The 14329-nt window shown below is 48.2% G+C and overlaps 1 protein-coding gene across 7 annotated transcripts in view; it reads left to right on the top strand.

Moving 5' to 3' along the window:
• DAPK2 (death associated protein kinase 2) overlaps positions 1–10488 on the top strand; it is a 116354-nt gene extending 105866 nt beyond the window's left edge. For all 7 annotated transcript variants that reach the window (XM_070577590.1, XM_070577587.1, XM_070577612.1 and 4 more), the window contains 3 exons: positions 6551–6640; positions 6749–6832; positions 9806–10488. In XM_070577590.1, coding sequence (XP_070433691.1) covers positions 6551–6640; positions 6749–6832; positions 9806–9886 — 255 coding nt within the window. In that variant the 3' untranslated portion in view covers positions 9887–10488. The remainder of the gene's footprint in view (positions 1–6550; positions 6641–6748; positions 6833–9805) is intronic.
• Positions 10489–14329: the final 3841 nt, after the last annotated feature.

The raw sequence follows: 14329 nt of genomic DNA on the forward strand, positions 1-14329 counted from the left end.
AGGAGGCTGGCAGTAAAGGGATGGGGCAGAGTAATAATGACAAGAGAAGCCAGAGTCTCCTCCCTGTGTCCCCTTCTCCCACAGCCCCCGCTTCCCCACAGGCGATTATGAAGATGGTGGCTCCCCGCCTCCCCCTATCACACAGCGCTATTGGCTCGTGTGGGACGTGGCTGTGTGTCCAGCTACCACCCCCACTGTTGGCCTCTGTAAATGTCTGTGGAACTGAAGGGCCTTTTCTCCTCTGTCTGTGAAACTCTTGGCCTGTGGAGAAGATTCTTTGCGTTGGAGAGGTAACCCAGTGGTGGGCATATTTGAGGAGCAGAAGGAGCCAGTTTAGTTGAACAAACACTGATTGTGCTCTGCCTCTATAGGGAGGTGACAGATAAGGACAAGAAAAGTCCCTGAATAAAAGACTCAGTGTTAGGACAGATGGGGCCCAATCAAACGGGAGACAGGAAAAGCTGTGGGGAGTGATAAAATAGAGGTAGCTAATAGTCCAGAAAACAGGGGAGAGACAAACTCTGAGGGAGAAAGGGTGAGAGGGGCGGCAGGGAGCGAACCTTCTCAAGGAAGGTCTCCCCACTACTGACACCCCCAAGCTGTAACCTTGTGGAGAAGGTGCCCAGTAGAATTTGGAGGGGTGAGGATGAGCCCAGATTGGAGTCAGGGACCTGGAACTGTTAAATGGAGATTAAAGAGGAGATTACAGAGATTAAAAAGATGGAGAGTTTTTGTTTTTAACTTTTTGTTATGGGAAATTTTATTCAAAACTTGCACAGAAGTATCAAGAATGGTATAGTGACTTCCGTGTACCTCTTACCCTGCTTCAAGAGTAAGCAAGGTGTGGCCAGTCCTCTCTCCTCCATCCTCCACCACTGCATTTTCTGGAGTATTTTAAAGCAAACTTCAGACTTCCTTAACTCATAACTTCTTCAGCATGAATTTTTGATAAGGACTTTCTTTTTAATATGATCACTGTGCCATTATCACACCTGCAAAATCAAGAATAATTCCTTAATATCTGGATACACATTTGATACTTACATGTCCCCACTTTTCTCAAGGGTGATCTGTGACAGCTGGTTTGTTCAAATCAGGATCCAAACACAATCCACACATGGCATTGGGTTGTTGTCACTCAAGTCTCTTGTCTTCTGTAACAGGACAGGAGGGAGAGCTTTTGAAGCTTTTCCTGGGGATGAAAAATTGCCCTGAAAACCAAAGTTCTCAGAGAAGAGAATTAAAGGAGAGTGTATCTGTGATGAGACCTAACTTGCAAAGTGAGACCAGGTCAGGCAAGGGAAGGGGCGTTCCTGCTTCTTTCCATTGGCTTGTTCGACTTAGGGGACAACCGGCAGGGACACAGCCCTGCTGCATCCATACAGACGCAGGCACCTGTAAGCCTCATGCACTCCTTTCTGGGAGAACAGGGGCTTAAGGCCAGCAGGGCCCAGGCTCCAGCCAGCAAAAGGGAGAGGTGGATATGCCACTTATAAGATTAAGAGAGATAGGTGGGGGGCAGAGTGACAGACCTGGGCAGGAGAGGGAAGAGGGTGATCATGTGTCCCTGGCTTCCCGTGGAGAGATGACACAGATGGTGGCTTGAAAAGTTGCAAACTGTTTGCAATTTCTAGAGGAGGCCTGGTATTTAGAAAAAAAGTCTTCTGGGGGCACTTCTCCTATAAAGCTGGGGTTCCTTTTTCATGCCTGATAGGATGGCTGCTGCTTCCTCTCCCTGCCCTGAGGATGTCGGTGCTGACCTAGCACACCCGCTGGACTTCTCCAAAGGCATTTGCATCTGCATAAACAAAACTTGATTTCAACCGCAGTGTTCTGTCTCCTTGCCTCCCTTCCCGACATTTTTCCCAGACACAAAACAGGCTCCTAGGAGCCTGGTCAGAATTGCCCCAGCTCTCTGGTATTGCCGAAGGACCACAAGGCCAGAAGGTGGGCACTGCTGTTTATGGGGAGGGGAAGGTCACAAGAAGGGGGAACATAGCTCCATTCCCCCTCACACCCCCAGCTTAATCAAAAGTGTTAATGCCACGTTCCTTCTGGGAACAGATTTCGCTGCGGAATTTACGTCTGTCTGACTTTCAAGCCTTAGATAACAGCATCAGCATTTGGTGAGCCTCTCAGCAACCGAGGAGGCCCATGGATTAGGAAAGGCCAGCCTGACAGATTTGTAGTCCTGTGGCCTCCTCCTCAGGGTTCATTCTGTTGTGTGCAGCATATAGACAGGGCCCTGGAAATAACAGCGTCACCTCCCACTAATGGCCTCTGTGAAGGGTCCCACCTGATATTTTAGTTGGGCCTCTCTGCTCAGTGGCTGGCATTGCTGGGCCAGATGGAAGATGGGATTTTCACTCATGGGATTTCCCTGGCCTGCATGTTGACCTTCCAGCTGTGGGGTTCAGGCATGTCTCTCCTGGCAAGGGTGCCAGTCGGTAAGTGGATGAAAGGAAGTCCCTTCCTGCCCAGAGTCTACTTATTCCACCTCCTCCAACCTTGCAAGTGAAGCACATGCATCCCCTGCAAGGGTTAGGCTCAAAGGTGAATTGTAGACATCAGTGAGGTTAGAGGTAGAAATGTCTGTGGGTTGGGGAGGCAGGAAATCACCCTGGAAAGGAGATACCAGTTTCTGGGAGGTGCAGGGCAGGGCGACTAACAAAAATCAAATAAATACAGAATAAAATGTCAGGTAGTGACACGTGCGGTGGAGAAGTAGGACACAGGCAGTGCGGGGCACTTGGGGTGCTATTTTATATAGGGTGGTCAAGGAAGGCCTCCCTGAGGAGGTGACCTTTGACAAAGACCTGAACAAAGTGACAAAGTGAATATATGAAGGAGCAAGGGCAAAGACCCTGAGACCTTGGGTTCCTGGCCCAGCAAGCAGACCTACGTGATGGGAGCCACCGAGGCAGGAAGGAGAGAGGGAGGAAATTGGGTTGGAAGAGGACCCAGATGGTACAGGCCTTGGGGGTCTTGGTGAGCTTGTTGGGTCCCATCAGGAGTGCCAGGAAGCTGCTGGAAGGCTTTACTACCAGCAAAAGGCAGACTTTGCCCTCTTCAGCATCTCCCTTCCAGGTGAGATGTAAACCCAGGACTGGGCTTGCAGGTGTGGCAGAGGAGGTGAGAGGCAGTTAAGGACAGAGCTGGGAGAGTGTGGCCTGATGGTCCCCTCAGCGCCCTCCTCCTTTTCTCTTCTTTTCCCTCTCCGTCTTCCTTCTTCCCTGCCTCTCTTTCCTCCTGTACTCTTTGGCCCAAACCACTGTGTTCCAGTTTGGGAGGGTGACTAGCCTCTGGCTTTCTCTTCTCCCCTCCATGTCAAGGTTGTGCGGGCCACTCCTCCCTACTTCTGTACCCCCTCCAAGGACTCTGCTTACTCCCAGGCAGAGCCGTGGGGAGGCATGGTGTCGTGACACCCAGGCATGGTGTCATGGCTGCTGAGCCAGGTGGCTGGGCCTCTCATTGGCGAAAGTGAGCAGGTCCCAGATCCTAGGATTTCATTCCAGTTTATCTCTTCAGCAGCTCAGGGAAACGATTTAACCATACACCTTAAGCACCCACCTTTTATGCTCTGAGTAGGGAGGAGATGGGGCAGGGGATGTTGACAAAAACATAAAGAAAATTCTTCCTGTGTCCTCAAGTTGTTTTCCACTAGTGGGACGACTCCTCTGCGGAGCTGACCGAGACAGATGATGTACTGTATATAGTGAGGGAGCTCACGTGTGTTGTGGTCGTGTCGGGGAGAGAGACATGGTTTCTTGGAAGTTGTCTTGGAGGAGGTCATGTTTGAATGGGGCTTTGAAATACGTAGAGGCCTTCCAGGAGGATGAGGGTTGGGTGAATATGGAAAGGGCTTCCTGCTAGAAGATTTTAAGTCCAGAGCAGTATGGGCCAGCAGTCTGCGCTGGTGCTTAGCGCCATGATGAAAAGTAAACAAGCATGGAGGCGTGCCCCAGCTGTGATTAGGAGACGAGACCAGCTCTCAGGAGCCTGTGAGCTACCTCACTCAGCTTTCACAGTGGTGCTCAGTGAGGCCTTGCTGTGAGGAGGCTGTCAGCCCAGAGGGGAAAAGAGAGCTGGATGGACCTTGAGGATCATCCTGGGCAGTTCATTTTCTGGAGTCATGGAGTCCCTTGAGAAAAGCTATCGACTTTCCTCAGAGGAAATGCATACCTGTAAATACACACTAATTTTTTTTTATAGAGATATAATTCATATACCATAAAATTCACCATTTAAAAGTGTACAATTCAGTGGCTTTTAGTATATTCACAAGGTTGTGTAACAATCATCGCTATCTAATTTAGGACATTTCATCATCCCAGAAAGAAACGTCATACCCTTTAGTAGTCCTTACCATTGTCCCCTCTCTCCAGTCCCCGCCAGCAGCATTAGTCCCCCCTTCTCTGTGGTTTTGCTTTCCGCCGTTTCAGTTACCCATGGTCTGAAAATATTAAGTTGAAAACTACAGAAGTAAACAGTTCATAAGTTTTAAATTGCGTACTGTTCTGAGTAGCGTGATGCAATCTTGCTCTGTCCCACCCAGGATGTGAATCATCCCTTTGTCCAGGGTGTCTACCCTGTGTACGCTACCTGCCTGTTAGTCACTTAGTAGCCACCTTGGTTGTCAGATCGACTTTATGGCAGTGCTTGTGTTCAGGTAACCCTTATTTTACTTAATAATGGCCCCAAAGCACAAGAGGAGTGATGCTGGCAATTCGGATATGCCAAAGAGAAGCCGTAAAATGCTTCCTTTAAGTGAAAACGTTGAAAGTTCTCAACTTACTAAGGAAAGAAAAAATCATATGCTGAGGTTGCTAAGATCTATGGTAACTTTTATTACAGCATATTGTTGTAATTGTCCTATTTTATTATTGTTGTTTTTAATCTCTTACTGTGCCTAATTTATAAATTAAACTTTATCATGGACGTGTATGTATGTATAGGAATAATCGTGTAAACGGTTCAGTACAGCCTGTGGTCTCAGGCATCCACTGGGGGTCTTGGCGCATATTCCCTGCAGATAAGGGGGACTGTACTAATCTGCTTTCTGTCTCCATGGATTTGCCTATTCTGAACATTTTATGTAAATAGAATCCCACAACATGTGGCCTTTTGTGTCTGGCTTCTTTCATTTAACGTAATGTTTTCTAGGTCCATCCATGTTGTCACGTGTATCAGTACTTCATTCCTTTTTATAAATAATATTCCTGCATGATATTCCATTGAATGGATATCCCATATTTTGCTTATCCAATCGTCTGTCAAATGTTGATGCACATTTCAGTTGTTTCCACTTTTTGGCTATTATGAATGATGCTGCTCTGACCTTTCAGATACAAGTGTACACACTAAAATTTGCAAACCATTTCAGAAGGTTCATAGAACCCCTGAAACCCGTTTCTTGATCTCTTGATCTAGGAAAACCTTGCTTTATAAAAGGGAAGGAATTCAAGAGGGAATGGACTCATCAAATTGTATACATTAAATATGTCCAATTTTTTTGTGTATCAATTATACTTCAAAATTCAAAAGAGGGAATGGGGGCCGGCCCTGTGGCATAGTGGTTAAGTTCCGCACACTCTGCTTCAGCAGCCCAGGTTTGCGGGTTTGGATCCTGGGCATGGACCTACACCACTCATCAGACATGTGGCAGCGACCCACATACTAAATAGAGGACGATTGTTGCAGATGTTCGCTCAGGGCTAATCTTCCTCAAGCAGAAAAAGAGGAAGATTGGCAACCAATGTTAGCTCAGGGCAAATCTTCCTCAAGCAGAAAAAGAAGAAGATTGGCAACAGATGTTAGCTCTTGGCAAAATCTTCCTCAGCAAAAAAAAAAAAAAAAAAGAGGGACTGGAGAAGCCAAGAAGGCTATCAGTAATTTATTACTATTTATTGAGCATCTGTAGGTTAAGCACTCTACATACCCATTTCGTTTAATCCTTGACAACCCCATGACATAATGTCATGTATTATCCCCACATTACAGATGAGAAAAGTGAGGCTCAGAGAAGCCATGCCAGGCTTCTTGGAGAAGTTGGGATTTAAGCAGAGCCTTGACTGCCAGACTGTGAAGGGCAACTACACATCTCGGCTCCTCTCCACCCCCATCGAAGCCCCTATTTCCTTCAATTCATCTTTGAATGGAATACTATTCTCTGTCTGCCAACAAGGCGTCCATTCTGCTAAGTCCAGGACCAGCCAGTGCACACTGGGCATCCTAGGCTGCTGTATTACTGTGACCCTTCCCCAAAGAGACCCACGATCGTAGGCCCTCCCTCACTCTTCCCCTTCAGGGGGCTGAGCTTCCAGCCCCGCTGGCCTGTGTGTCTGGCTGTGGTAATAATAGCTTGGGGGCACCAAGGACATCTCCTGAACAGCTGAGACATCTGTAACCATGGCCCTCAGTGCTACCGACGTCCCTCTGCATGCCCTGCCTGGTGGGGAGGTGCCAGGGTCAGGCTAGGAATGGCCTGTGGTCAGGGGTGGCTGCGGTCCGAAGCCGGGCATCAGCCACCACGCCCTGTTTTGTCTCCCAGCCTGTCGACAACCAGCAAGCCCTGGTGCGTAGGGAGTCCGCGGTCAACCTGGAGAACTTCAAGAAGCAATATGTCCGCAGGCGGTGGAAGGTGTGTCAGGGTTTAGGGGTGGGGGCAGGGGCCCAGGCGGCTTCCTGGTTCCCGCAGGGTCTCCGTGCACATTCTCACCTGGCACTTCCTTCTCTCTCCCTCCCTCAGCTCTCCTTCAGCATCGTCTCCTTGTGTAACCACCTCACCCGCTCCCTGCTGAAGAAGGTGCACCTGAGGCCGGATGAGGACCTGGTGAGTAAAAACAGGGCCCTCTTTTTGAGCGGAATTCTGGGGTGGCCTGGAGCTCAGGGACAGGGGGAGCAGGTGGGTCTTAACTGTTTCCAGCCGGTTCTGCTGGTCCTGTCCTCCTCTGTACTGTGTGATCAGTGGAGGCCACGTGTTCAGGGGGACCACTGGGGTGGGGCTGGGAGGGGAGCACTCCAACGGGCAGCGTGAGCTTCTGGAGGTCTCCATCCTTTCTTAGTGGGCCTTCAAAGGGACTTCTGCTGCTGCTCCACCGCCCCAGCCTTTCCCTGAGGACTTGTGGCCTGCTGGGGACCTTGAGGACTCTAGATAATTAGACCACCACAGACAAACCAAATTTTATTCCTGACGATCCAAAGATGTGCAGTAGAAGGGGAACTTTATATTCAGTTTTCAATTCTCCATTTCTGTTTTGCTTTAGATTACCATTAGTAAGAATAAGAAGACTATCTAGGGGCCAGCCTGGTGGTGCAGTGGTCAAGTGCGCATGTTCCACTTTGGCAGCCCGGGGTTCGCTGGTTCGGATCCTGGGTGTGGACATAGCACAGCTTGGCACTCCATGCTGTGGTAGGTGTCCCACATATAAAGTAAAGGAAGATGGGCATGGATGTTAGCTCAGGGCCAGTCTTCCTCAGCAAAAAGAGGAGGATTGGCAGCAGATGTTAGCTCAGGGCTGATCTTCCTCAAAAAAAAAAAAAGAAGAAGAAGAATATTTAGACAATATCTTATATTTGATTAGCTTATTATTGTTTTATGTACATTTACAATGAGGGACTTATAATATACTATACTGATCAAGAGTGTGGCCTTGGAGCTAGACTGCCAGGATTCGCGTCTGCCACTTACTAGCTGTGTGACCTTGAAGAAATTACTTAATCTCTCTGTGCCAAAATGTTATCATTTGTAAATTGGGGTTAACAATAGTTCCTACCTCATAGGATAGTCATGAGGATTAAATGATGACATATTCTTAGAGGCTGGCATTATAAGTGCCGAATACGTTAGCAGTCGTTATTGTTTAAAATCCTCCCGTAGACTTTAAAATGCAGTGCCACTGCTTCTGAATACAGTGTTAGTATTTCAGCTGGTAGAGGTTCCCTGGACAGATGCTCCCCACTGCTCCCTGACTGTGGTGAGGGCCCCAGGAGTGTCTGGGACAGCACAGATCAGGACAGAAGGTGACTCTTGCTCAGGAAGAGGCTGGAAGGCAACTGCCTGAGACAAATGGGTGGTCAGTCCGGAGCAGCCTCAGGACACACAGCACTGGGGCTCCAGCCCAGGACCCAGCACCGACCCTGCGCTCCTCCCTCCCCCCACACATCCCTGGGTCCTCTTTCTTCAGCCTGAGCTCTTGTTGATTCTTCATCTTGCCCGGGACTTGAGGATTTATGGCTCCAGAGGCCCAAAACAACTGTGTGGCTTTAGCCAAGCCATGTCCCTTTCCTAGCCACTTTCTTCATCTGCTGTAAAAGGGGCCTGGACTCTGTCCCTCTGAAAATCCCTCTTGATGACAGGCAGACTTCCCCCAGCTTACTTTGTTATGGTTTGGCTCCGACTCCTGCTAAAAAGTTGCTGTTCAGCAGAGCTTCAGTTATTTTTATTGTCATAGCCAGACTTGGTCCAGGATGTATTTGGCTAAAGTTGATCTTGACCTTGGGTTTCCAGCTGGCTCAGGCAGGGGAAGGAGAGAAGGCCCTGGGAAGGCGCACGGCCGACAGAGGACGTGCCTTTCAGGCTGCGTTGCACTGAAACAATGCAAGCCTCCGGGGTGGAGGCCCAGACAGTAATTGAAAAGAACGTGAATTTCTTTCCTAATTTTTGTCCTTGTGCAAACATTTGAAAATAGTCCTCTTTTTACTCGAGCGAGCACTCAGCACCATCAGCTCAATGGCCCACCCTACAAGTGGAAAAGGATTGGGTTCCAGACATCTGCTATACAGCTTTCCCAAAGGGACTTTCCTGTAAAAGAATAATAATAGACCCTTTTGTTTAGGAAGCATTAAAATGGAACATCTGACAACAGATTTTTTTTTTTTTAAAGATTTTATTTTCCTTTTTCTCCCCAAAGCCCCCCGGTACATGGTTACATAATTTTTGTTGTGGGTCCTTCTAGTTGTGGCATGTGGGACGCCCCCTCAGCATGGCCTGATGAGCGGTGCTGTGTGTGCGCCCAGGATCTGAACCAGCGAAACCCTGGGCTGCTGAAGCGGAGCACATGAACTTAACCACTCGGCCACGGGGCCGGCCCCTGACAACAGATGTTTTATGACCTGCTTGAGTCTTTCTGAATTAGTACTTCTTTTAGTAATTTTAATAATTTGATTACATTGATGTGGCCTGAATGAAAAGGGCACTATGACCTCCACGGTGGCTGCCTCAGCTCTGGTTTAGCCTAGAATGCACTTTACTCTTTTCCTCTTTCATGAAAATGGAGCACAGAAGCCATTCCCCTGGAGAAAGTGCATGGCCAGTCTTGCTACAGGTGCAGCCTAAGCCGGTCCAAGAAGCGGGGGTGTAGAGTGGTGGCCATCAGATCAGAGCTTGGGGAGATCCCTGTGGCTTGCCCCTCCCCCCATTCTTTCTAGGCTGAGTTCATGAGACCCACCAGCCCACAGACAACCTATCCAAGTGGTCCACAAAAGATACCAGATATAATCTTCATTATTTATAGAATTTGGCTTTTCCTGGTGCCTGGTTACCCCTAGACACTCTGCTTATTTCCCCTAGTTGCTTCCTCCTGTGAAGGAGGCCTCAAGGCTGTTGGTCTGGCCCCATTTCAGGTCCCTCCCCAGCTCCTCCCACCCACCCCCAGTCTCTAGACAGAGCAACAGGCTTCCTCTCAATATCTCCCTCCCTGGCTTGCAGGCCCCAAGCCCAGGTGTATCAGCCCACGTCGCCCAACGCAACCCCATTCCTGGCATCTTATGACCCTTTTGCCCTGGGCCTCTTTTTTTTTTCCAGAGGAATTGTGAGAGTGACACAGAGGAGGACATTGCCAGAAGGAAGGCCCTCCACCCCCGGAGGAGAAGCAGTACTTCCTAACTGGCCCGGCTCTCCATGGTCACCAGGGAGGCCCAGGACCAGTGGGGCCCCTGTCTGTACAGACTCTTGGTTCCCGCTCGTCACCAGCACCCAGGCATTCTGCATTCCTGAACACTTTGCAAGAGAGGTGGGCCTGCAGGATTCAGAAGAATTTTCAGGGGAGCCAGGAGACCCTGGGAGCTGTGGCTGTCTCCTACAGAGGCGGCTCCGGCATTCCCAAAGCTCTTATTCTCCATAAAACAGCTTTCACCTGACTGCCAACCTCAGAGCCTGGGGTGGGAGTGTGGACTTAAGAAAATGATGCATATGAACATCATCTTCGTGGGTGAAGGTCAGACTCAGGCAGCTATCCACAAGGGATGAGGGAGTGCAGAGCCAGCCTGGTCAAAAGTACACCAGGAAGACAGAGGCCTCCCCGACGGGAACAAGACAAGTGAGGGAAGTGAATCCTGGGGTGTGAGGGACCAATCCTGTGACCTCCCAGAACCCACATGGGGTCAGCATGTCAGGCTGACCAACATATCAGGCCTCCTAAAGCAGCCCATTGCCAGCCCACTGTATTGTGATTTCCTTCATTTTTATTAAACTTCTGGTTTACCTGATGCTTGGCTTCTTTTAGGGCTATCTGCATCTGATTTTCTTCAGCTCAGGTGCCTGTGACTCTGAGGGAGCACCCAGGGTGGGAGTGCTGAGTAGACAGTACCTTGAAAGGTCATACTGAACCACCCCCTCTGGGGTACAGGGCACTTATCTTCTACACCCTTCCCTAAGGTTTTCAGCCCAAGAAGATCAGCCCATGGGAATGGCCCAGTGGCGTAGTGGTTAAGTTCACATGCTCTGCTTCGGTAGCCCAGGGTTGGCAGGTTCGGATCCTGGACACGGACCCAGCTCTGTTCATCAAGCCATGCTGTGGCGGTGTCCCACATAAAATAGAGGAAGACTGGCGCAAATGTTAGCTCAGTGACACTCTTCCTCAAGCACAAAGAGGAAGATTGGCAACAGATGTTCGCTCAGGGCCAGTCTTCCTCACAAAAAAACGAAAAAATCAGCCAAGATACAGAATATAATGCCTGTGTTCCCACTACCCCTATTACCATTACCCTGCTGGTGTGGGCTGAGTTGTGTCTCCCAACCCCTAGTACCACAGAATATGCGTAAATTTAAAGAGGTAATTAAGTTAAAATGAGGTTACTGGGGTGGGCCCTAATCCAATATGGCTGGTGTCCTTATAAGAAGAGGAGATTTAAGACATGAAAGGAAAACCACGTGAAGACATAGGGAGAAGATGGCCAATGATAAGCTAAGGAGAGAGGCCTCAGAAGAAACCAACCCTGCTGATACCTCAGTCTCAGACTTCTAGCCTCCAGACTGTGAGAAAATAAATGTCTGTTGTTTAAGCCCCCAGTCTGTGCTGCTTTGTTAAGGCAGCCCTAAAAAACTAATACACCTGCCAACTATGGTCAAGATAGGGGCAGGGGACTTTTTAAGGATGTGGATGGAGAAGGACCCACAGGGAGAAGGGAGAAGAAAAAGAGATGGATTACCTGGACCCTTGAGTGAAGATGGTAAGGGAACTGTAACAACATAGAAATCTGGGCCCTGCTTTCCAGGCCAAAAGAATGGTGTTGCTGACCAGAAAGCCAGGAGAAGGGCCTTGGAAGCCAGAATAAAAAGGATCAGGGAGAGGCACTGAGATTGAGGAAGCACATGGGAAGAGGTGGAAGGAAAGGGAAAGTTTTGGAAGGTGAGTGGGGGAAAAGTGAGCCAGGAGGGAGAGAGGAGAAAACAGTAAGATGAGCAGAAAGGAAAGGGCCCGGGGGAAGGGAGCTTCCCCCAAAGCTGTGCTCAGTTAAAAGGCAAATCTTTAAAGAAGTCTGAGGGTGCCCTGCCCCAAAGTACTTGCCCATGTGTTTGTAGGATGCTGCATTAATATTTCACAAATGCATGTATAAATATTTTAGTGCGCTGCACTTTAAGGTCGATCTCACCGGCTTTCCTGACTCCAGATCTTAGACTGCATTTGCCTTTTCCACTCGCATATTTATTTGCTGAAAACCTTATTTTGGAAGCAGTTGAAGGCCATATCATAAGAAGTGAGCCATAAAATCTCTATGAAAGAAAAGTCAAGTCCTGTGCTCTACAGACAATCAGGTAGGTACATGTGAAAAGAGCTAAACTGAGGTCAGGGATATGGCAAGGAATTTCATCTGGCACAGGCTTGTAGAGCTTTCTTTCCGTTTAGTTCCCAGCTTGATGTCATCCTCACATTGTTCTGTCTACTGTTGCTATACCCCAAAGAATAATGTCTTCCTTGGTGGTCTGCTGAGAGGATCCCATTCTAAGCAAACCTTAATACACTTAGGGATTGGAGCAGTGGAAGAGCTGTTAACAATGATTAACTGATATTTCAAAAAGCAGAAACACAGTTGGTGACCTCCCATTAATAGTTTCTCTCTTCCTGTTTTTTCCTTTCTCCTACTAGTTCTCTTTTTCTCTCCTCCTCCACCAATTAGCATGGCACAATATATATTTGAAGTACATATTTTAGTAATGTCTGTACTTATTGAATAAAATTCATGTTCCCATTCTTAATCTGAAAAACAGTTGATTATATTATCTAGGGAGAAATAATTTTGTAAGTATTTTTTCCCCTGTGGATCAGGATCCTCCACCCCTGAGCTAGAAGATAAATGAAAGAAAAAAAAAAAAGAAACTCACAATTTTTAAAAACCTTTTCTGGAATAGGAACATTTCCTGTGCAGCATTTCATTTAATCCTCTTTATAACCTTGTAAGGGAAATGAGAGCCCCATTTATATAGAAGAGGAAGCTGAGACTCAGCAGAGCTGAGAAATTTGCATGAAATCACACAGCTGGAGTAGTTGCAATCTGGATTCCAGCCCAGTTTTGCCTCCCCACAAATCTACATTCTTCTCTACTTCTCCTGGAGAAACAGTGTTGAGTGAAAAAAAGCATCCCAAAGAACCATATACAGTAGAATACTATTTTTATAAAGCTCAAAAACTATACCATACGTTGTTTAGGGATACATGCAAACATGATAAAACTATATTTTAAAAGCAAGGCAATGACTACACTCAAAATTCAAGGTGAAGGCCAGCCCCATGGCGTAGTGGTAATGTTCAATGCACGCCCCTTCAGCAGCCCAGTTTCACAGGTTCGGATCCCGGGTGCAGACCTACACCACTCCTTGGCTATGCTATGGCAGCAGCCCACCTATAAAGTGGAAGGAGGTTGGGACAGATGTTAGCTCAGGGCTATTCTTCCTCAGAAAAAAAAAAATCAAGGTGAAGCTTACCTCTGAGCAACTGAGATGGGGAGGAGGATAAGGGAGGGTGCTAGGCTATTGGCGGTGTTCTAGCCAACGCTAAGTTCACAGTGGGCTCACAAGAGTTTGTTTTATTTTTGTGCATGCTTACACATGAGTTAGGTATTCTTTTGTGCATATCAAATATTACATCAAATAATAAAAGGAGGAAGTGAGGTAAAAAAAATCAACCCAAATGGCCACCAGATGCCAGAGTGGACAGGACATGGAGGCTGCATGGGGATTGTCCCTGAGTGTGCTTCTTCCCTCACGGCTGGATGGCAGGCTTTTCTCTGTGTTCTTTGACTGGCACTTTGATCAGAGGCCATCCTGCCACCCTATGAGAATACCTGGGCTAGATTATTAGTCCCATTTTAAAGAGAAGGGGTAGAAAACCCCCGCCCCTCCCTGCTTTGCCTCCCCAGTCACCTCCTCCCCTTGGAATTGCCCGAGGACTCTGGTCTGAGGACATCTTCTGACCCCAACGAGGCCAAGTTTGCCAACTCATGCTCTGGGTGTCTTATGTCTCTCTGGGTTTACACCCAGAGGCTGCCTGGGGTTTGAAAAGCCATCTGGGCCACCCACAGCTCCTACGCAGCCCTGCACTTGGGTTTCTTCCTCTCAGTTTGAATTGAAAGAAGGTGAGCCTATGTCTTTGCTCAATTCCCTTTTCTAGTTCTTCACAGTTCTTATTATATTTCACCACTCAGAGCCAAAAGGCCCAGGCTCAGTCCTGCCACTTGTCAACTGTTGCATCTTGGCCTTGTCGTTCAACCTTTCTGAGCTTTGAATTTCTCATCTGTGAAATGGTGATAATAATATCAATGTTACTTGTCATGAGTGCCTCATTGAGACCAACTGTGTAATTTAATCGCACTCAGACTACAGGCAACTCTGAGAAATGTAAAAGGAGAATAGTGGCCAATAGTGGCACTCAACCCTGGTGGCCTGAACTCTGAGTGGAGGTCTCCTGGGGCCCGGATGCGCTCTCCCTCACCTCTTCCATTCCAGCACACCTGCGTGGTGCCTGATTCTGCACAGACACTCGACGGAGGTTTATTAAACACAGGATACAGTGTGCCGGAGGCTCTCAGCTGGCCGTGCAATTCCCACCCC

Source organism: Equus przewalskii, chromosome 1, assembly GCF_037783145.1.
Source record: "Equus przewalskii isolate Varuska chromosome 1, EquPr2, whole genome shotgun sequence".
Taxonomy (NCBI): Eukaryota; Metazoa; Chordata; class Mammalia; order Perissodactyla; family Equidae; genus Equus; species Equus przewalskii.